Source organism: Elaeis guineensis, chromosome 4 (genome assembly GCF_000442705.2).
Source record: "Elaeis guineensis isolate ETL-2024a chromosome 4, EG11, whole genome shotgun sequence".
In the NCBI taxonomy this organism is placed as follows: domain Eukaryota; kingdom Viridiplantae; phylum Streptophyta; class Magnoliopsida; order Arecales; family Arecaceae; genus Elaeis; species Elaeis guineensis.
The window spans coordinates 8,471,134-8,495,874 of NC_025996.2; the positions used below are offsets into that span (position 1 = coordinate 8,471,134).

The following is a 24,741-nucleotide window of genomic DNA, read 5'->3' on the forward strand; positions in this document are numbered from 1 at the left end:
CATTTTAAATGATATTTTATATATTTATATTATTTTTATAAATAAATTAAAAAATATATTATTTTGATAAATAATTTTTTTAAAATTATTTAGACAATAAACTTAAATTTTCTCCATCTCTATCTTTTGGGGCCTCGTGCTCCGATAGTATCACATCTGTCGATCTGATTCATTTTCAAGTTCTATGCTCTTTCCTCTCGGGTTTACCCCCGTACTTCCGTCGCCAGCTTCAAATTATTGGAATCTGGAAGAACCCTTCCAAGGTCGCGTCCAGGCAAACATTTATGGACGGCATTAAACGTCGAGACAAAGACGCGAGGTGTTGGCCGGCACCTCTTCGGTTCAAGGGCGAGGCATTTGTTCTCTGGCAATTGCAGTCAAAGAACGAAAAGAAATCTTTTCACGAACGGAAGAAAGCGATAGGAGGAAAGCAAGGACTAAAATCCCTACGTCGCTCTCAGTCATCTCTCGTTCAAAGGACAGCCTCAGATCCACCGGTCCAGCCACCATGACGTGCCAACCCCACCTTATTTCTTTAAAAAAATAAAGACGATCCCGTGACGAAGTGTGCAAGATAGTCGAAACAAATCAAGAAAACCAAAAATCCCACCATCCATGAGGAATCCTGACGGAGCCGATAAGACAGATACTCCCTGCTCCCTAGATATTCGTTACCCTGATTCCAACCTTATCCCTGATCCTAACCTCCTCATTCCTGCTAATAATCATAGGGGACAGCGAAGGAGACTGAGGCGTCCCCTTCCCTTGTCCCCATCGGCTCCACCGCCTTGTCTTCTAGCTATAAATTCTCATCCCGGCCGGCGTACGAGATACTCTGGAACTGGAACAATCCGGCGAGCAGAGATGGCGAGGTTGGCGGTGGCGTTTCTCTGCATCTTGATGGCCATCTCTGCTTGCAACGGCGGCTACATCCGTTACAATACAAGCGCCGGAATTGTGGCTGGAAAGCTGAATGTGCACCTGGTTGCGCATTCCCATGATGATGTCGGGTGGCTGAAGACCATTGATCAGTACTATGTTGGATCCAATAATAGCATACAGGTCGGAATTAGAATTTACTTCAAGTATAATGTGGTTTCTTGGATTTCTAAGGGAGAGAGAGAGCGAGGAGATTTTTGCGTTTCTGCAATGCGTGCAGGGTGCTTGTGTTATGAACGTGCTGGATTCGGTGGTTCATGCATTGATGAAAGATCCTAACCGGAAGTTCATTTTTGCGGAGCAGGTTTGTTATGCAGCCAGAGTTTCAGTTTTTGCTTCTGGATTTTTACATGATTTGAATTTGGTAGGTCCAAGGATGGAATGGTAGATGTTTTATGTATGTATATAATCTTGAACTATGGGTTTTGCACAGCTTTACGTCTCTTGTTGTGTCTTATGTTACTGATAAGTAGCCATTTTATTTCTACCAAAATTTTAAACAGAAAAAAGGCAAGTTTTTTTTTTTTTTTTTGCAGTTCTTGCTCGCCATATTGTTTCTGTTAATGTCTTGGAACAGGAATCTGTGATGTTACTTAGCCATCTTGGCAGCTACTGCTTATGTGAAATCTAAGAGCATCAAATAAAATCAGAAAGAGATATTAAAATTAGGTGAGGTCTTAGTTGATGATTGTTCCCAACTATTACGTAAATAGTATGACAAGAAGAAAATATTAATTGGCTTAACTTGAAGACTAAACTGGAAATTGTGTATCGACATGAATTTATTTTCATGAGGTCTTGAAAGGAGTGCCTGCCCCCTTTGTCACCCTAACTGAAATGTTGAATTTATAAAAGAAAAAACAGTTATGGAGTGAATAAATTTGGGAAAAAAAAACCTTCATGAGCTATTGTTACTCAACCTATTACCTATGTGTTTAATTCCCAGATATTTAGCAATGAAGAATAACAAGACTAAAAACTAACAATTTTTCAGGCTTTTTTCCAAAGATGGTGGAGAGAACAAAATGAGCAAACCCAAGGAGTAGTGAGAAAACTAGTGGATTCTGGCCAACTGGAGTTCGTGTATGAAAACTTTTATCTTCAATTTTGTACCAAGAGTTGCTATTAGTCAGCCATCATTTAATGACTGCGTGTTTGGTTCAGAAATGGTGGCTGGTGTATGCATGATGAAGCCACAGTCCATTACATTGATATGATCGATCAGACAACTCTTGGTCATGGCATGATCAAGAAGCAATTTAACAAGGTTCCTCGAGTTGGATGGCAAATTGATCCATTTGGACACTCCGCTGTGCAAGGTTACCTGCTTGGAGCAGAGGTAATGTAAAATTATCACCCCCCCCCCCTCCCCACACGCACACAACCACTTCCCTCTCTCTGGCCTCCCTCTCTCTGTCGCATACACTGCATAAAATAGGGCCATATCTGCCATAATTCTCATCATTAACTGTAGTAGTCAATAAACCACAGAAAATGTATAAAATGTTGTAATCTGCATAACATAAAGCATAGCAGTAATCATGCTCATAATTAACTGTAGTATTCAATGAATTTCACAAACTATAAAAGCTCCATGCAGCTTCTCCCTTTTTCCAAACTACACTTCTCTTCTTAAATTCTTTTCTCTTCATTTTCCTTTTGCAACAAGCATACTGGTAATCTAATTCATTTTGAGGAAGTTCTTTGTGCACCACAGGAGGTGTAGAAACTCCGACATGAAGTGCACTGCTTTATATGATTGGTTTACGTAGCCACCGCTTTTCAATGCACATTTAATGCCTGCAGTTCCGTTTTTTTATTTAAAAATTTTGCATGATGAAAATATCTTTGCTCTTTGCAAAAATTATGACATCCTGTAGCATATTATAACTTCTTATACATAGGATGTCATAATATAGCCCAAAAAATTATGACATCCTGTATCAAATTATGACTTTCTGCATGCAGGATGTCATAATATGGCTCAGGATGTTATAATATGGCCCATGATGTCATAATATAGAAGGGATATTTTTGTTCAACCACTTTCTAACGCGCATTTAATGTCTGCAGTTCCATTTTTTCATTTGAAAATTTTAAATGACGAAAATATTTCTGCTCTTTGAAAAAAATTATGACATTATGTGGCATATCATGATATCCTACATCAAAATTATAACTTCCTGCACGCAGAATGTCATAATATGAACATAAGATGCCATAATTTTTTCAAAAAGTGGAGTATTTTCGTCATTCAAAATTTTTAAATCAAAAAATAGAACTGCAGGCTTTAAATGCGCATTGGAAAGCGGTGGCTACGTGGACCAATCACATAAAGTGATGTGCTCCACGTCGGATTTTCTACGCCGCCAGCAGTGCACAAAGAATTTCGCAATTCATTTTTTATAAGCTACTCGCTCAAACTGTCGACTTAATATATCCTACATTTTCTTGAAAAATTGGAAGTGAAATTCTACTCGTGACACATCTATATACTCTAAAATTGTCCGATCAGATTAATTAAGATAATGTGTTCATCTTCAATTATAGCTTGAAAAGTTTCAGAAATCATCACACATTCTGTCTCGAATATTTCCATTTTACATGCCTTGAAATGTGCCTGCTCTCTGGTCCAGATACATACAGATGGTTTGCATATTTGATTTTGTTACCGTATACTGCAGAACTCACTTGTGCCATGATTTTTGCCTCCAGCTTGGTTTCGATTCTGTACATTTTGCGAGAATTGATTATCAGGACAGGCAAAAGCGTAAGGTGGACAAATCTCTTGAAGTTATATGGCGTGGGTCAAAAACTTTTGGTTCCTCTTCTCAGGTTCTAAACTTTTTCTTCTTCTTACTTGTCCTATCCAAATGTATACCTTTTTTCTTTTGACATGCTCAGTTGAAACTCCAGATTTTTGCGAACACCTTTCCTGTTCATTATAGTCCTCCGGAAGGGTTTGGCTTTGAAGTCGATGATGACATCTTACCTGTACAGGTATGAATTTTCAGTGAAAGAGATCTGAAGTCAACCGCATTTTTCCATTGGTCTGATTACAAATTTGCAGGATGATGAACTACTTTATGACTACAATGTTGAACAACGTGTTAATGATTTTATTGATGCTGCGATAACTCAAGTAAGCCTTGAGGTTCTTTTTGTTTTTCTTTTCTACTTTCGCCCTTGAGATCTCCTATTGCTTTGCTTCTCATTTCTTAAAATTTATGGGTATGTCTAGACTTTTCATACATGCTAATTTCACACTTAAAATTAGGCTAATGTGACACGCACAAACCATATCATGTGGACAATGGGTGATGATTTCCAATATCAATATGCGGAATCTTGGTTCAGGCAGATGGACAAACTTATCCATTATGTCAACAAGGTACTTTTTGCTGCAAGATATTCAATATTTAATTCTTCTGCTTCTCATGAGAAGATATTCTGATCAGCCCTGTCAACATAGCAGGATGGTCGTGTCCATGCACTATATTCTACTCCATCAATTTATACTGATGCAAAAAATGCAGCAAATGAATCTTGGCCACTGAAATTTGATGACTATTTCCCGTAAGTAGTGCTTGTTTTGCTAATTAAACTGAGATATTTTTTTCTCAAGAAATTTTTTTTTGAGAATAACAGTTGGAGTACCACCAATCATTTCATAGAACTGATGGAAGACTACCCTTGTCAAACACTTGCAACGTCTCAAATTTGGAAGTTTGAACATGAGAAATTAGGATCATTTCTACGTTTCTGCTGATGCCAGTCCAATCAAAATTACAGGACTAGTAAAAACTAATTAAATTAATAGTTCATGTAATATCTGAGCTTGCCTGCTGACTTCGCAGATATGCTGATCCACCAAATGCTTATTGGACTGGGTATTTTACTAGCCGTCCAACATTTAAGCATTATGTTCGTATGCTGAGTGGTTACTATCTGGTACAAATTGCATTGAATTTTTCTTTTAAGTTTTACCTGGTGTCTTATTTGGTATTGCAAGTTGCTAAAGTATGGCATTACTTGTCCTAAATAGGCAGCACGTCAAATCGAATTCTTAGCAGGGAGGACATCATCTGGTCCATCTACCTGGAGCTTAGGAGATGCTTTGGGAATTGCTCAACATCACGATGCTGTCACTGGTACAGCAAAACAGCACACGACAGATGATTATGCGAAACGCCTTGCTTATGGAGCCTCAGAGGTCTGGGGCAATAACCTGCCAATTCCTGTTCCTCTCTCTATGCCGCACCCCCTCCCATCATCTTGTTTAATGCCTCACAAGCTTTAATTATTATCATATTTCCACTGTGTGTCATTTATAGGCAGAAAAGGTTGTCAACCTAGCCCTTCCATGCTTAACCAATACAAATTGTGCGTCTTCAGCAGTAAATTTAAGCCAGGTAAAGTATTTGCATGTCCCTATATTATATTAGCTATATTTGTCCAGTACACATACATGTACTGCTGCCCAAGAATCACAGACTAAAATAAAATATGTTGTGGGTGATCTATTTACTAAAAGAACTGCTGCGATTTTTTCTCTTTACTGATTGTTAAGAGATTGAGAATTGACAAAGTTGTTAATTAATTGGTGTAATGGATGTATTGTATCATATTATGCAATGCCAGTTGTGGAGAGTGCATGAGTTAACTGGATCATTTGTTGAATGCACATAAATCTGATATCATGAAAAACTTTTTACCAATGATTTGAGGTCGTAAAACAAACATGATGCATTAGTGCTGCTTCTGGCAGGATGGTTCCTTATAAGCCAGTTCAGTTGATGATGATATACCATGTCAGCTACCATGCTAAAGAGAACTTTCTGTAAGGTCACCTGATTGCCATTGATATATTCCAAATTTCCAATTTTATGTAAAGTTTGAGGTCTCAAATGCTGAGCTATGCCGACCTGTTTCCTTTGGCATTTATGTTGCTGGCCCAGTAATGGCACCCAGAATGGGTCAGCACCACACCTATTGATTGTTTTTTTTATATATTTTTAATTGAAAAAGAATATGAAGTTCTTTGTTTTTTTTTTTTCTTTTTTAGTTTCAGCATAACATAGCACGTGCATTGCTGGCCGGTGGCTGGCATGCTCGAAGACACCAGCATACTTAAATCCTTGATATAAGTTAAAAGTGAGACGGGTGATGTCACCTTTTCCTGCTTCAATGATAGAACTAAAAGCTAGCAAAGTCATTCTAGTGTAATATTCTACTTGTAATGTCTTTCTCTTGTTATTATCAGTGCAATTTGCTCAATATAAGCTACTGCCCTGCAACTGAGGAAGAAATTTTGGAAGGGAAAAGCTTGGTAAGTTGTTCTTTCTCATGTTTTTAGGAGCTTTAAAATTCATGTATTATTTCTTGGGCACAATTTGATATATTTTAATGTTTGCATCTTTAGGTTGTGGTGGCATACAATCCTCTTGGATGGAACCGTAATGACTTCATAAGGATTCCCGTGAGTACATTAAGTGATAAATTAATTTTCTCTAAGGCTCATGATGATTTAAGTTTTCTGCTTCTGAGATAGAAAGGCTTGACTCAATTTCATGAAACTAAGCTAGTACTAACCTTTTTCCAAAAAATATTCTTTTCTTGTTATTTTAGAGTGTCTTGCCAAAAGGGGTTGTCTCATATGGGGCTTAACGATGACTAGTTGTATGAGGTGTGACAATTTAATTTATTAAATATGTAAACAATCTTTGTGTTTGCTCAGAATTTTTCCTTAATGATCTTTTTTTAAGCCATCGTTGTTTTTTAACCTTCTTCTTTTATAACTTTTTGCCACCTTGCCTCCCCTAGTTTATCTCAGAGTTCACTTACCTTTTTCAGTACTGATAATTTTCTTAAAACATAAATACGAAAGCCCTAATCACCCCTAATGCTGCTTAGTTAGGAAACGAATATTATTTCTCCTTCCTCTCACTTTTCATATTTGGCCTAAACACCCTACTTGTAGGCTTACAAATAGGTTTCCAACACAAGACCTTTGGGCCCGACTTTGGGCTGAGATTCAACAATTTGGATTGGGCTGGATCTTAAGAAATGAAAACTGCAACTAACCCTTGGTCTGCCCAGCACAAGATCAAACCAAGGCCTGAAAACTGTATAAATTAGGAATTAAAGTGTATTATTGTTAGATACATGTAAGGAGTGTTGGCCATTCATCAGATAGATGGCTATGATTGACTCAAATTTAATTTTGAGAAGTTATCGTACTTTACCCAGTCTATATGACTTCTCCCTGGTCCACCTGCTTTCTGTTGACAGCCTCTCCGACTCCTTCCCTGAGGTCTGTCCTTTGCTGCCTTCATTTACTCTTCTGAATCACTTCATCCTCCAGCCTCCTCCCCTTCTCCCTGCAATCACTCCATCCTCCACCTTCCTCCCCCATCACTTGCTCCACCCTCCTCTTATCTTCTCTATTAATCATTTCATTGTCCATTCTGCTCGACCCATCAATCCTCCTCCTTACGAAATTCATCCACCATCCATCCTCCTTCTCCTCCCTCTAATGGACCAACATCTGCCCTCCATTCACTACCCCCAGTTCCTTACTATTGTTTTTCTCGTCTTCCATCCTCGGCCCTCTGTCTCTCATGCACCATCCACAGTTTCAATCTCATCTCATCTCCACGTGCACTGCCGTTTTCCTCTGCTTTGACCTTGGCACCACCCTCAGTTCCACTTGCACCAACTTGGCCCGGCCATCAAACTCTGCATGCATCTCTTGAACCTTGCCTACACTGCTCTCAGCCATACAGATAGTTGGGACAATCTAGACTTGGCACTAGGATTGGGCTTAACTATTCTAAAAATGTTCAAGCTTAGGCCTAGACCTTGGCTTGATTAAATTAATTAGGGCAGAACTCAGTAAGGTGTGGTCCAACCTTAGCCCAACCCATTTCCAGCCATGTCTTTCTGACTGATGATTGGTGCCAGATATGCCTAAGAAACATCTTCTTTCAGCTTCTTTGTATGTGCATCTGTGTAATTGCATGTGCAAGAAACAGAAATTCTATAATTGTCATAAAATATCATGTTGTACATGTCAGGTTTATTGATCCTCCATCTGTATCAAATACAGGTAAAGATTAGAACCTACAGGATTTCTACTCATAACACAAAGTCATTACGGCTGAGAGAACTAGACTTTGTAGACTGACATTCCTAATTACTCAAATTGCCCTATAGTCATCAAAGTTCTGGTATGGTAACACATCTAGAAAGATAAAAATAGATGCAGATAAGAAGATCAATAAATAAAAAATAAAAACTCGTTGCTCTTCCGGCAATTAAAACCTGGAAGTGGACTAATCAGACTCAAACAACATTTAATTGTTGTCACTCTCTCAACAATGCACCAGGGATAGTTTTCGTTGCTATAACTGCAGTATTCAGCAATTGGACTCTTTTTCTCTCCTTTTTTGTTTCTTGAAGGATGTACTGCTTCTCATAAACTGCATTATACAGTGGAACATGTGATCTCATAAAGTGCGTGGCCACATGTGTCAGGGTATTACCTGTTCTACTAGAAGGCCATATTTGTGAACCCTCCTCCCTTCCGTCGTCAGAATTCCTATCACCAAAATCATTTGTAGTATGGTTGTATATATTCTAAGACTCAGTTCATTCTCTTAATTTTCCTATTTTTTGTTTAAATGAAGAATATACAGTACATCTGTATACTCATAACCTTTTGCATTTTTTTTATTCAAATGCTTTTTTTTCTGTCAGGTTAATGATGATCTTCTTGTCGTACGGGATTCTAATGGAAATAATATTGACACACAATTTGTGGAGGTGGACAATGTTACTGGCTATATAAGAAATTTATATGTCAAGGCTTATATAGGAGTGTCACCAAAAGAAGCACCAAAATATTGGCTTGTATTTCAAGTTTCTGTCCCACCATTGGGTTGGAATTCTTACTTTATTTCAAGAACGGCTGGGAAAGGTGGGTTTCATAGTTCTGATTTGTAAATTTTTGTTATTAGTCTCAAAGTGGAGCAACTATTAAGTATATCCTCAGCATATATTAGTGCCATGCTAAGTTTCAGTCTAGCAAAATGCAGCTTTTTCAAATGGGGCTGACTTAATGCCTGGACCGAAAAAAAGGAATTAGCATACTAGCTTGAAACCTAGCATCTTAGAACACCTAGAATTTATGCACTGTTGTTATAAATTAATTTGTCTTTCTTGTTTATCTATACCTTTTTATGAAATGACACAGGAATGAGCAGAAATGGTTATATCTCAGCTGGTGCTGTTCTAGAAAATGACACAATTGAAGTTGGGCCAGGACCTTTAAAAATGTCCTTTTCATTGACATCTGGACAACTCAAGAGAATGGTTAATTATAGAACAGGAGTAAGTTATTTTTATTGATCCAGTGTGCCATGTCTAGCATGAGAAGTTGTCAGGACATGTCCTGAAACTGTGGTTGGCCATTTAATGAGAATTATGTACAGTAACTATATCATGAAATAATGTTCAACTTTTAGGAGTTGCTTTTTTTTAAATCCATGTTTTATTTTTCCAGTGATTTCAGCTTGCTATAAATCTCGTGTCAATAGGCTGCTGATCTGGCTTCCTGATTTAAGTTTCCATTCATAATGTCTATTTCAGCAGCTTGCTTTTTTCACAGCTCTGGCATATGTTTGTTACTGAAATACTATCTCTTTACTATTGGTATGAGTCTGGCACTAAAGAAGGATGTCATCTTCTACAAGAAATTATAGTTTTAAATTACTGAAAGCTAGTAGTTTTGGCTGCAAAAAATATTGGCTTACCTTAGAAATACACATGCTAACGCATTATGATGGTGGTGATATTATGTTTATTTTCCAAATTTATTGGAGACTGCTAATGTGATAACTTGGTTAAAAGTAATTAGGTTGCTGTAGCTTGGTCATTGGAATTGTTATTCAATATATAATAGTCCATCTTCTTCACATTTGGAATTTAATTACAAAATATAAGATAGCTAAATCATAATAAGGTGCATATGTTATTTGTAGGAGGTAATAGGATCCTATAAAGCTAACAAGTTCTGCATTGAAGATGAAGTATAGAAACAAAATAACTGAGGCAAGAACAACTTTAAAGATTTGAAAGACAAATGACCTATTTGGAAGTTCGACATCTTTTCTTTTTTCCGGACTATTATGTCACATATAAAAACTCAATTCTATCATAGAGAAAAAAAGTCAATGCATAGCGAAAAGGAAATATAGCCAATATATTTTGCCATGAACCTGTGGCATCCATGCCCCAAAGACAGTTACTATAGACCAGACATATCCAAGCTGGTTTGGCCAATAGCTTCGCCAACATGGCCAAAGATGATTGTATTCTATTGTTGTTTATAGCTCTGATACCAACTAGCAATATAAATGATAAAAGATTGTGAGTAGGGATAACAGACTTGGGGTGAGAGAAGGAAATGAGACAAAGTGGGACTGAAAAGGCATTGGTACAATGTCATCATTGTTAATTATAAGTAAAATGTCCAAAACACCATGTCCATACATCTTGAAACGGGATGAACTCATTGTTAATTATAAGTAAAATGTCCAAAACACCATGTCCATACATCTTGAAACGGGATTGTTCATCCAGTTTTAAGAAGCTTTGCCATGTGATAATCTTGGTGGACAAAAAGAATATGTGGATTCTTTTCTTGTCTTAATGTCATTCATTGTTATTATTTAGATCGTGCTTATTACTCAGTACTTTGCCTCTTGGTTTCCTCTACTACAGCTTGAATAATATTCAACTTTTATAAATTATAACAGGAGTCAAGCTATTATTGAGACATAATTTTATGTTATTCCATTTAAAATTTTAAAACTTCAATGTTGTATATGGTGGTCTTTCTTAGAGTAGTTTTATATGGATCAGGTGGATATACCCATACAGCAAAGCTATCTGTGGTACAGCTCAAGCAGTGGGGATACAGATCTACATGTATATAACTTAGTATTATTACCAATACTAGTTTATCTTTTTTTTTTTTTTTGTTTCAAGCTAATCATTGGCTGTGCCGCATGTGGTAAATTTCCTAGGCATCTGGTGCATACATTTTCCAGCCAAATGGTGCTCCTCCAACACCTGCTTCCAGATCGGTAATTCATTCTATAAATGTTGTGATATCACAAGTTGCTGGATTAGTTAGTCGTTGATGTAAATAAATATTGTTGTGCAATTGTTATTTGACTCAGGTACCTTTAAAGGTTATACGTGGACCTCTGGTTGATGAAGTCTACCAACAATTTAACTCGTGGATATATCAGGTTGTTTAGATCTTATTTTCAGTTATAATATTCTGTTCATAGTGTAACTTGCTGATTGTTGAAAAACACCAACTATTTAACTTATAGATATAACAGTTTGTTTAGATCAAATTTCCTGTCAGAATGTCCCGTTAACCATTCAAAGGTAAACTATTTGTAACTTACCAGTTTTTATAAATGTTGTCTGTGAGCAATCTCATAACTAATAACTTAATGTAGGCTGCTTTGATTTTTCCCATAAAAGATATGAGTCTGGATTATGTATGCGTTCATAGATGCAGATTCATATATATTTTTGCATGTTGGTACTGTTCATGAATAATTTCATCAAATAAAAGAAGTTTTGATTTTAAATCTGACTTCTATATATATCAATGTGCTTAGATCAATTCTGCTTATTGTTTTCACATATACGAGATAAAGAAATTCATTTGACTTCAATCATTTAAAACCTTCATGGCAATAGCATTTCACATATCTAGCAATTTACGATGAATTTCACTTGGTGGATTCAAATTATTTCTACTGATCCATTTCCTGACTCGTCCAGTCCTGACACTCAGGATGGTGGCATGCTGTCCCTCTGTTATTGAAAACCTTGATTCCGGTTATTATCCTAGTCTACTGGAAATAGCTTCCCTTCTCCATCTTGTTTCTTCAAGTAACAGCTTGCCCTTCTTTGATCTCATCAATTATCTATTGACCTGATTTTGTCTGACCATTATAGATGATAATCCATAGTTAAAAATAATTTCAAAATATGCTCTTTTCTATTCTCCTGAGATTTTGATGGCTGAGAGGGCCTCTTTATGTTCTTTTACCAATTTCTATGGCTATCACCATGTTGTTAAGTAATATATCTGCTTAACAAAAATGTACTAGATTCACGGAGCCAAAACGAATGAGATAATGGGTGATGATTATCTGCTATACTGTATATCACTAATGTGGCATTCATGTTGACTAAAAATATGCTTTTTTTTTTGGTGGTCACGTTTTTTCATGCAAAATCCTCATCAAAAGATTCACATATGATTTATTTCAGGTGATCAGACTTTATAAGGACAAGGAGCATGCAGAAATTGAATATACTGTAAGTTCTTTGCTTCTGCTTCTCTCGTATAGAATGCTTGTTGTAGAATGTTGATTTAATTTTAGCTTGAAAGGCTAATAATAAGTGTTTATCCGTTCTTCCTTGGTCACAATGTCTGTGTTCTTTATAAAATTCAACGTCAATTTTTCTATTTTTTCATGAAGGTTGGGCCCATTCCTACTGATGATGGTGTTGGGAAGGAGGTCATTACACGATTGACAGCAAACATGGTCACAAATAGGACATTTTTCACGGACTCTAATGGAAGAGATTTTCTAAAACGGGTATTTATCTAGTTTCAAGCATACATTAGCTGAACATGCATCTTTTTCTTTTTCTTTTTTTTTTATTTTGTTCAGTTGGTTATGTTGACTCAACCAGATTCTGTGAATCACATTAGGTGTCAGTTTTAAGTCTCAAAGGATAATTTTGAGAATGATGTTTTTCTTCATGTTTTGAGAACATTTGTTTCTTCTATTCATCGTGATAGGCCTACATTATGCTTCACAAATTATGAGGTTCTTCAATATGTACAATTTGTTAGAGATGAGCGAGCAAAAACAATAGAAATTGCATTCTGGTTGAGTATATCTAGTTCCAAATGACAGGCCACTTTTCTAAAACTGAACTTAGAGCATATGCAAATCAAAACATATATAACTTAAGTTGATTATTGATTCAAATAGTGCTTACCTACAAAGAAACTTTTCTTGTTAAAAAAGAAAAAGAAGAAAGAGAAGTCAGAGATTTAGAAATGAAACTAGCGGGCCACTGATCCTATCTATTTTTTCCTTAAAGACAAGATTTATTTGAACAGAGGTTATTGATGATTGTGGTTTGAAGAGTAAGTGCTGTTTTTAAAATATATGGGATGAAATTCATGAATGACATGGATAAACACATCTACCTTAAGATTAGTACGTGAAGTTGGACAGAAAAGCTGTGAGTGTTAGGTGGAATCGCAAAGCCGTATATATTTTCTTTCTTAAAGACTGAAGCTGAGAATCATACATCAAGGATTTATTTATGTATAAAAAGCATATTGAATTTTATAGATCCTTTGTAAAGGGCATAATCTATTCTATGCTTTAAGCACACAATGGTGCTACATCTTGTTTTAATAATATCTGGGTTTTGGTGGAGAGGATGCATGCAGATTTTAATCTTTTATAGGTACTAGGGAATTACAAAAACTGGTTTCTAAAGCTATATAGATTGCGGTTGGGGAAGATTCTATATATGGTTTAGACTTAGATGAAGGTACAGACAGGCTATTGGGTGTGTCATTAGTATTAAAGGTCAGACACTAGCTCTATGATGGGAGAATATGGCATCCTTTGATTGATAAAGGTATTGGAGGTGATTGCAGGAGTATAAGTAAGATATATTTTTAAACTCTAGCATGTGGCATTAAAAAAAGAAAAACAGTAGGTCTTGAAATTTTTTCATGGGTTGGTTCACGCATCATCGTTTAGACATGGATCAGAATTTCAATTAAAAGGTCGTGGTGATCTCGGGAATGGCAAGGATAGAAATTAAGAGCTTGGCATTGGGTATTGGGATTTATAATTCCTTAAGTGATTCATATTGCACTTGTGAGGATGAAGGGTTAAAATTTTTCTTCCGTAATGTTCATTTATTTTTCTTTCAGTGAGAATAAAAATTTGAGGCACTTGTTTGACTCATCCAAACAAGTCCTCCAACAATACGAAAAAACAAGATGTACAAAATTTAAAAATTCCATCATAGTTTAATAGGTCATGCTTGAGTCCTTATTCGGGTCACTGAAGTTTCAAAAATAAAAATTCAGAAAAATAAATTTCATATAATATCACAGTAGCCTGCATCAAAAAATGCATGTACATGCTGGTGGATTTTAATTGTGCATATTTTCAACTGTAGAATGAGATTGTAACCATGAAAAACTGCAACGATCACTACTGATACATGTCATAGTCACATATTTATGTGCTTCATTTTTCATGCTTTGATTGTAAAATAAAATGTTATTTTGATTTAATTTGCCTTGTCTTTTTTCAGGTCATAAGAGTATAACTTATTGTTTAGCATTTCATGTAAATATAGATGTGTGTGTATGTGTGTGTGTGTGTGTGTGTGTGTGTGTGTTTCAAAGTGTCTACTTGATCTTTCTAGATAACTTTTCTAGTAATTTTATTCGAGAAAAGTTTGAGATGATGTTGTCTTTCTAGGTTCGTGATTATAGGGAGGATTGGAATCTTCAAGTGACTCAACCAATTGCAGGAAACTATTATCCGGTAATACTTTGCTCACAAAATGAACTGCTTTTGCTCTTCATGTAACTTTCTCCTCTTTATATGTGACAATCTTCAACATTAGCATAAAGCTAGGTGTCCCAGTAGTGGGACAACTAGAAAAACTAATAACATTATGACAAGGTTACTCAATGTGGTTCTTATGCTAATCCAAGACAGAGTCAAACAAAAGAGAAAAGGCAGAACATGTGATAAGTACGATGTATTGTTTAGCATCATTCAAGGATTGACAAGAACTATGGTATTGCTATGTACTAATTTGTACTGTACTAACTACTTGACTATTACTAACTGTGCCAATAGAAATGGGGCTTAATTTTGCCAATGGAAAAGGGGGATGGTATAGAGTATTGGCTCATATTGAACAATGTTGACCCAAATCAGCCATACCAGTCCATATTGGCACATAAGACTTTGAAATTGACATTGTTACTTCATTTTCACTCTATCTTATTCGAAGAGAGAGGAGAGACTTCCCCTCATACTTGGTGACCTCATTTACAAAATTGCCAACCGGACTCTATGAATATCATCATCTTACTATAGGTTGAAGCTAGCATATCAAGGCAATGACATATCAAAGTGGTGGCTTTTGTTTTGGTAATTTATATAGTATATCCTTTGAAAAGTAGAACAATGTCGTAGACTGGGTTGGTAGCTATGTTGCCGACCACTTTGGAGGATGCCTTTGGACTGATGCCTCAGTTTTGCCAAGGTCATTCTAGGATATCCTTTTTTCTGATATTTTGGGATATATTCATACTAGATTTGTGTGAATGATCTATCTTACCAAACAAAAAAAAAAAGATAGATGTATTTTATCCAGGGTTCGCCGTACTGGGCAGTTCAGGCGTACCGAGCCGGACCGGTACATTACCGGTCCAGTTCGGACTTTTTTTTCGAAAAACTCTCCGAACTGCACCAAACCGCTCGGTTCGGTCCGGTTCATGTCCATACCGCCCAATACCAGACGGTATGGATCGGTTCGGTACTGGTTCGGCGTGAACCGAACCGTGCCGACATCTCCACATGCAAAAAGTGGGGAGGGGAAAGGGGTGGGGTCGGAGAGCTTTTAAATGATTGAGAGGTGTTAGAGTTCTCTGAGAAGTCTCAGAGAACTCCCGAAGCATATGAAGATCTCAACAAAACCGTTGAGACCACCGTTTATGAGACACAGCCACAGGGTAATATTCGATTCACCGGTGAGTCTCAGTTTACGCATGTCACATAGGATAGGGATCATGGTAGACGAGTCAGTAGAGATCGTGGGGAGCCAATTTCATATAGATGACGGGCTCCTAGAGGTCGTCCAGTACATGATGCAGCTACGGATGATCTTGCACGTGGAGTAGGGTCCATGGATGTATCTGGATCATCCTCGCATTATGGATCCTATTATCCACAGCCACCTTATGATCCATATGCATATGGTGCATCCAAGGCATCATCTTCTAGTGGTTACTACCCTATGCAGTCTGGAGCATCTTACGGATCAGATTTTGCTACTGGCATATTTGGATGGGCTCCTCCACAACCGTACCATCATCTCGAGGATACTTCTCAGAGTCAGAATTTTAGCGAGAGGTCTGAGATGTCTTACAATCCAGAGAGGATGCCTTATGAGATGATGAATATTCGAGAGTACGGTGCAGCTTGGCTAGAGGGTTGGACTGATATCCTTTCAGACTATGTTGATGATCCAGACATCTACGAGCGTCACAGACACTCGACAAGAAATTAAATGCAGAGTACATCTTAAGGTTCGTATATCAGTTATTGTGCTTGGTACTTAAATATTTAGATACATTTTAATGCGTATTTTATATATTTTTTCTTTAGTTTTAAGATGACATAGTTGAAATATAATGTAAATAAATATATGCTTGAAATTTTGGATCAAGAGTCTTTGTGCCGCAACCTAACTCCAAATTGAACCCAAATATGTTAATAATATGCAATATAATGTCATATTGAGGTTGTATTTATCAATTATTAACTTCAAAAATTCAAAAAAAAAATTAAAAATCGAAAAAAATATTGTGTACCGATACTGGACCGGTATGCTTAGGCGTACCATGTGTCGGTACGGTATGGTACCGGTACCATACCATACCGGTCCGGCACCGACACGCCATCCGGTACCGGTACAGCGAACTTTGATTTTATCACTTCAGATTTAAATACTTAGTAGTGGATACATGTATTTTTGACCGGATCCATGATGTCATTTGTGAATATAACAACCAACAATGTTATTTGGCAGTAAATTGTTTCACCCAAAATTCTTCCCTGGAAACATAAGTGCAAAAACTCATCTGTTTGTTCAATTGGAGCTGATATATATATTTCTACCAAAAATTTTAATTAAAAAAGACAGACTATGACTTTTTTCTCCAAAATCAATATAACCATGGCGACAAACTTGTCGCTTAACCAAGCTACTTGACTCCCTTATGACTTATTATAGATAACTCTAAAAGCCAATTCCAGGAGCATAGAAAAATTTTAAAATCTTGTATAAATAGCTCCATCTAACCATGAGTTTGCCAATGGGTTAAGTTGGTAAAATCACTAGGTTTTGGATACTAGGGCGATGGGTTTAAATCGCAACCTCATCCAATTGCAGCCGGCTTTCTCCCATCCTAGCACTCAGAAAAGTGCTTCATCTAACCCTAGGTTGTTTCAAATTGCTTAACCTTCATTCGTTCCGAGATCATTGGTGTATTCTGGATTTATTTCCCCTTCCATTAGCCAATTACCATCTGGCAGTGGAGACCAACTTTGTCCTTTCTTGCAATCAAATTGTTGTGTGGCCACTAGAGTGTATGGTGATTATAATTCATATGGTCATTGATTCTCAGGTAGATGAGGTTGACCATGGATTCCTTCCAGTTGTGAACAGATGAATTAGAAAATTTATTCCCTCATAATTGTTAGCATGAGAACTTCTTCATATTCCTATTTCTTCAAGTCTTTTCTTTTGTTCTTCAGCCATCAGGTTTTAACTAGTCAGCTCTTTTAAACTTCGAACCTCCAACTTTTAGTTCCATTCACTTGATATTCAAATGCTTGGATATTCTATTTTTCATGTTTCTGTAACCTCTTGTAAAATTTTTTGTCCAGCAACATGATAGGACAGAACACTGTCATTTTGAATGCTGAATCTTAGTGCTTTTATACCAATGATGAGAATCTCTTAAATCTTAATTGTTAGGATCTGATATTAAGATCAAATCTAAGAGGAAAAATGGACAGGGATTCAACTGAGCACTCAGTCTATGGTAGAAGTGACCATTCAAGCCCAAAAGCATAATCTAATAAAAATTATTGAGATCTCGTTTTCTAGGAGTGTATAGAGAAAAGTCTGCAAATTCATTTTTTCATCTTTGGGAAACTAAAATTTATAACAAATAGAGGCCTAGAGGGGACATGATTGCCAGTAAATGCAAACAGGATGAGGATAATAATCTAGTGACATCTGTTACAAAAATTGACTTAGAGTGATGTAGAACTCATCAATTATGTAAATGGAAGGGGAAGAATGATACAAGATAATTATTCTTACAAAATATATAAATCTGTTGCCTTCAAATTTGATTCCTAAGCAACTTGGAAACTTGCTAAAAGTAACTGAAAATAAATCCAAACAAGAAATATCCCTAGCCCCTTCTAGGTCCAGACCACATCACGTGTATTCACTATTTTACCTTGTATGTTTTTTCTCCAGTATATGTATTTGGATTATATAGAACTTTATTAGTACTTTCCATGTACTTATAAGATGGCATCATATCCATTAATTAGTTTCTTGGTCAAAATTTCAGCTGAATCTTGGAATATATATAGCGGATGGGAAGTCTGAACTCTCTGTCCTTGTAGATCATGCTGTTGGAGGTTCCAGCATTGAGGATGGTGGAATAGAAATCATGCTTCATAGGTTTTATTTCCTTATTGTTGGTTTGTCATGATTATTTGCAGTTCTCTGTTTCCCTTATGATGTTGTTTTCTGACAAAGTGCTGTTAACTACAAGGCGCCTGCTCTATGTTGATTTTAAAGGTGTCGGGGAATCACTTGATGAGAAAGTTTGTGTAGTTAATGCCTGCGAGGGGCTCATGGTATGCTGCACCTCAGTGTTAAAAATGTTTCTACATGTGTTTTTAATTTTTCCAAGTTGCATTATATACAATCCAGTGTCATTAACTATACTGTTTTAGCCAGATAATTTTTCTTCTTGTTCTAAATCTAGAGATCTGAAACCACTTTTGTGATCTTGAATTTTTATAATTGATCAATGCAGAATAAAGCATCCACACCAGTGTTTTAAGTATTGTGCCATAAGGGCGGGAGCATACAGTACTGACCTGATACAGCACAGTTACCGGTCCAGGGATTGGTATTGCCCTCATACCAATAGATGCTACATTGTCGTGCCAACTCCAACAATGTACCATGTGTTGGTACTAGAGCATCTCATGTTGTACCAACAAGGTGCCAGTACAAGGCCCGGTACCAAGACTTAAAACATTGCTTAGCACAGTATCTACTCAGAACAAATGTAGAATATAATTGAGTGGATTCTTTTAGATTATTTTTCCTTTAATAGACAATATACTTTATGGTAGTTGAAGTAGTCTATAAATTGTGATCTGATATTACGAATGTTGAAGGGCTCAAAAAACAGGAAAAAAACTAAGGCAAGACCTTTAATCAAGCAAGCAGTACTATCATATTGTTTTGGCTGAAATAGTTGAGTTTAAATTGAAGAATTCCATATTTTTTGATTTTGGATTCAAAGCCTTGGCCTGGTGATTGATGACTCAATTTCCTTTTCCAGGTTCTGAGAAGATTGAATTGACACCCATAATTAGGCAAGCCCTTTGTAAAATATAGAAGATCTGTTTATGAATTTTCAAATTCATGCGCTCCATGCTGATATTATGTGAATGTTAACAATAGATTATAACATATATAAAACAGATATCCTGGGAAAATTCTATGGCACTAGTCAGTCTTATCCATTCAATAGAAATTTCAGCTTCTCAGTAACTGTCTTACTCCCATGAATAAACAACAAAGCAAAAGGTCAATGCTGTCACTGATAAATTGAGGAATAGTTTAAAAAATGAAAGATAACAAAAAAAAAAAAAGACACTTAATCCTGGGTATTATGGCTGGAATGTTCAACATGCATATTATCTTGAAGCATTTTGTTGCTTCCATTGTCTATCTTCTTTTGTTTGCCTTGCATAAGCATGTCATGCAAAGAACCTTGAGTCCAAAGCAGCATCTTAACATTCTAATTGCTGCCTATTTTCCTATTCATAAACAACCTTATATGTCAATATCATGCCATATCTTCCTGGTGCTATGCAATCAGCATATGTGTTATCCCACTTTGTATTATTATGCCTGCCACTTTAACATAGCAGCTTCCTGTTCGCTTGCGGGATGTTAATAGTTCTCTTTTTTTTTTTTATGTGTCCAAATTGTCTTAGGCTAGAGGAAATTATTATCTGAGCATCAACCAGTTAGGAAGTGGGGCATATTGGCGCAGGACGTATGGTCAACAAATTTATTCAACTCTTCTTCTAGCATTCACTCATGAGGTATGTTGTATATCTAACTAAAATAAGGTTACAACTTTATTTTCCCTTAGATCATTTGATATACAAATATTTGATCTCATAGAATGAGGAACGTTGGAAGTCTTCTCATAACACAAAAGCAACTACGATGGAAGATGGTTACAGTTTACCTCCTAATGTTGCATTGATCACACTTCAGGTATTAACTTAAAACCACTGAATAATCATTGCTTAGCAATCAGTACTTTTCCTAGTAGAGCTTTGTTTGAATCTTCAGGATCTAGATGATGGAACTGTCCTCCTCCGACTGGCACATCTATACGAGGTATGGCAGTGAAGAAGTAATGCTTTTTATGAATTGATATCTTGCTTTTGTTGAACACTCTTGAATGTCTTTAGGCTGATGAAGATGTCCAAAATTCAGCAATGGCAAAGGTTGAACTAAAAAAGGTCTTTGCGAAGAAAATGGTATGTCCATCTTCTTGATAACATATATCTAATTATTCTAGCGGACACGTAGGCCATATTCATGGGGGGACCGTCTACTTATTGTTCATTGAAAATTTTGTATTTGTGGAGAGGAACATAGGCTTAAAATACATTCTCAAAAACTCAATTGTGTATAAAACCTTTATTAACAGAATCTCTTTGTGACACATATTATAAGTTCTCCAGACCTTTTACTTGAAAATTCAAATATTTATACTACTATGCTTGCGTTGAATTGTCTATGTTAGATGTACTGCTAATTTAATGTTTGACATACACATTTTTTCTAATCACATGTTTTTTCCACATGCTATTTATTGGCCTACTAAGATTGTATATGTGACCTATTTCCACCCATTCATGGATCATCAGACATTTGCAAGCTTCTAATGTTTGCACCACAATCTCATGGTGTCGACGCACTAGAAATTGCTTCCTTTAGCTTAATGTGATAATGACCCATTGTTAGATATAGACTTTTTCATTGCATCTCCATCTTTGGATGCTGATAGTCAGTATATAGGCAATGATAGAATGAGGTGGCCTAATCTGGGGCAACCACCAGAAAAACTATTTTAATCCAGACCTTCATGGTTTTTGCTGCCTACTCAAGTGGAGTTTGAAATGTTCTCAGATTCCCTTTGATTGTCAGAATCAATTGTTCGACAGTCTTTGACTCTTTGTACCGCATTTTTTATCATGTAAGCATTATTATCTTTATCATATTTTCACTGCTTGTAGGTTACTACCTAGGATAGTACAGAAAGGTTAAATTATGACCTCCCATCTCATTCTCAGTCATCTTGATCTCTGTGATGAATGCTTAAGGATCTCACCTCTCATCATGTCATCTAGATGCATATCGTAATGGTTCCATGACATCTCACTCTCACCTCATTTCTGCTACATCTATAAGTGATTGCAGTGCAATACTTTTTTCACTTTGCTACCTCGTGGTTTGGCCTAATTATCATTGAATAGTGTCAAAGTTCATTCCATAAATATTCTTGCTGAAGAGTAGAATCACAAAGTCATAAACCTTCTAGTGCTATTAGTAACGAAGGAGCATAAGTTTAATACCAAAAGTCTCTGAAGATCCTAACAAGTCTAGACATCATGATTAGCAATGACTTTTCTCTTAATTTATTTGACACCATCCATATCATGCACCTGACCTCTTGATGCACAGTGAGCTCAAATAATTTTCCTACACAAGAAGCACACTTTTGCTTCATGGTAATATTTTTTAGGAAGACATACTTATTTGAGACATGTTTTGAGAATATGATTGTGGATCACTTAAATGTACCTCTATTTTAAGCCATGTAATTTTTTTCCTAGGTATTTATTATGTAAATTATGTGCTCATACTATGGATATGTCTTCCATTAGAACTTCTTCATATGATTTTTTTTTTTCTTGTGAAATGTTTTCATTTTCACTCTTTCGACGGGTAAAATGTACTCATTGAGGAAATAGTCCAGTTCCTAAAGACAAAGGATTTCATCTAAACAGTAAAAACACAAAGTGGGTTTAATTTTCTTTCCCCTTGTAGATTAAAGAATTGAAGGAAACAAGCTTATCAGCAAACCAAGAGAAGTCGGAGATGAAGAAGATGACGTGGCATGTTGAAGGAGATGATAGAAATTTTCCAGCTCCAGTGAGGGGTGGCCCAGTCAGCAATGTCACCCTGGTCGTTGAGTTGGGACCGATGGAAATCCGCACGTTCTTGTTGAAATTCTAAATCCAGTCCCTGAAATAGTTTCAGATTTTTATTTTGTGATCCTGCAGACATGAGGATCCCAAGATCCAAAGCACTCATCTCACACTCCTAAGCAACAGAGCCTGGTTTTCAAACTCATATGGATTCTTATCCATGGTATCTAGTATCGGAAAGCAGTGTGATAGATTGATAGATTCGTTCTGCAGCATTGCAAATAAAAGCTTAAAGGTACCATTTTTGTTGATTTTTGTCCTAGTTGTTCCCGGTTCTTGAAGTGCAGTTATCTGATTTACCTAAAATAAGATGCTTTGCTATATTATTTGCACATAAAGAACATTAAAGTATTGTTCTTTTCTCTAGTTAATTGAAGAATTATATTCAGTCTTGAAGTTTTTGTTTAATCCTTGTACACCAAATTTTGGTTTAACTCACATTTTTGCATGTCAATATCACCTAGATGTCTGAGAGAAATAAAATCAGCAACTCTCGACAGTGTTTTGGCAACCATGCAATTGACTCTTGATTTCCTTTGGATCTGATTCCATTTAGGCCACTCACCAAGCTGCCCTGATGAAAGATTATTTTAGTTTTAAGAGCACTACTCACTACAGACTCTTTGTTTATAAAGTTCCATCCTTGTATGAATCAGAGAACAAAGCAGATAATTGAACTCCTGAGATACATACTCTATCGGAAAAGAAGAAAGATCTTAAGATACTATAAACGACAATTGTTAAATGAGGTTGGTTTTGCGTTTTTCACTGATTTAAGATATCCTTATTCTCCTGGATATGGGGGAAAAATGATTCAAGATATTGCAGCTTAGGTGAAAGCTTTGATGGTCTAGATGAGAATTAAGTTATATCCAAAGTGAAATCCAGGGGCAATCAAGGGTGACCAACCATGATTATACCTTTTAGGTATATCAGACATGCTTAGCATGCACTTCCCGGCACCACTAGCTCTCAGTTAAACTGCATGACGTGCAACAGTTTGTTGCAGCATATGCTTGCTTGTAATTTTATAGAGGTGCTTTCTTTCATTCCAATATTAACTCAATCATTGGATATGAGTAACGACGCACTTTGAAGCCACTAATGGGTGCTTCAGCTCATCGGTTTTTCATCTCTCTCCTTAAGGTTCAGGTTGCATCTTTCACATGAAAGAATGTTTCACCTTCTTTCACAACGTTCATCATTGGATCACACAATGCCTACATCTGTGCAAGCATAGGAAGACAAAAAGGTTGGAATGCTTCGTTATCCATGTAGGGCATGATCCAACGATTAATGTGGCAAAAGATGATCAATCATTCTTTCATGCCAAAGATGCAACCCAAACCTATCCTATTAAAGGCATGTTTTGGCAAACCAGCAGGAATGCGAGAAGGAAGGAAATGGAGAGAGGCTAGAGGGAGAGCTTGTGGGATCAACGATCCGATCGAGAGATCATGTTTTTTTCATTCCGCAGGATTGAGCAAGCACAACACGTCCAGCTCTCTACCTAGAACGGAGAGAAATTATTGCATGGACCAAGGTCTAAGGTCCAAGTGGACCGGGCCAAATGCCGTAGCATATGCATGGTGGATAACGTGCAATCGGAAATTGGTGAAATATAAGGAGTCTTGTGGCATGTTATCCACCATTGAATTTGGCACGGTCCACTGGACCTGGTCAAGTAACAATTAGACCAAAACGGGGCCAAAAGGGGGTTTATAAACTGTTTGATCAGCTTCTTGCATCCGCAATTTGTCCAAATGCGGAGGATGATAGCTTCTGGTATTGCTAGGCCATCACAATTTATTAGCTCCTGCTGACTACATTGGAGTCGTTTCCCTTGTATGGTTAACCATGTGACCTTTAATCAAATGTATGGGTTGTTTGGTTGTAGGTTGCTACTACTCTACCCACCTCATTGACTGTGTAAAAATACAAGAAGCATCGGCACAAGGAACGCAGAGAGAGAAAGAGAGAGAGAGAGAGAGAGGAATCGTGGGAGACACAAGTTATGGCTAAAACGGTTCAGCTTTTCTAATCAATCCAGAGATGCAAGTATTGCCAGACTTGAGAGGAGCAAAAGGCCTCCAAGAGAGGAAAAGAAGCAAATTAAGGGACACATAAACAACTAGCTTGAAGGTGCAACAGACCTCTCCAGCTCCTCGCAGATTGTTCTCCATTCCACTCTGAAGCCAAAACCCTCCTTGTTACCCTGCTCTCAGATATGAGACGGACAAAGGATCCGTAGATGATCGATAGTCTCCTCATGGCAATTCAAAATAGAACAGCAACAGCAATGAAATTG

At 36.7% G+C, this 24,741-nt stretch overlaps 1 protein-coding gene across 2 annotated transcripts; it reads left to right on the top strand.

The window, feature by feature from the left end:
- Positions 1 to 226: 226 nt before the first annotated feature.
- LOC105044051 (alpha-mannosidase) lies at positions 227 to 22,804 on the top strand. 2 transcript variants are annotated; one of them, XM_010921830.4, is made up of 29 exons: positions 227 to 1,062; positions 1,160 to 1,243; positions 1,934 to 2,022; positions 2,104 to 2,278; positions 3,655 to 3,774; positions 3,856 to 3,939; positions 4,010 to 4,081; positions 4,217 to 4,330; positions 4,415 to 4,515; positions 4,797 to 4,890; positions 4,985 to 5,152; positions 5,274 to 5,351; positions 6,203 to 6,268; positions 6,362 to 6,418; positions 8,698 to 8,917; positions 9,194 to 9,330; positions 10,864 to 10,929; positions 11,028 to 11,087; positions 11,184 to 11,255; positions 12,301 to 12,348; positions 12,513 to 12,632; positions 14,559 to 14,624; positions 18,467 to 18,579; positions 18,674 to 18,758; positions 20,139 to 20,249; positions 20,332 to 20,427; positions 20,506 to 20,553; positions 20,628 to 20,696; positions 22,273 to 22,804. In XM_010921830.4, exons 1-29 carry the CDS (start codon positions 616 to 618, stop codon positions 22,459 to 22,461), a joined length of 3,249 nt encoding a protein of 1,082 aa, XP_010920132.2. In that variant the 5' UTR covers positions 227 to 615; the 3' UTR covers positions 22,462 to 22,804. The 2 variants fall into 2 exon arrangements, with proteins under 2 accessions (XP_010920132.2, XP_029120065.1); XM_029264232.2 differs by lacking the exon at positions 3,856 to 3,939.
- Positions 22,805 to 24,741: the final 1,937 nt, after the last annotated feature.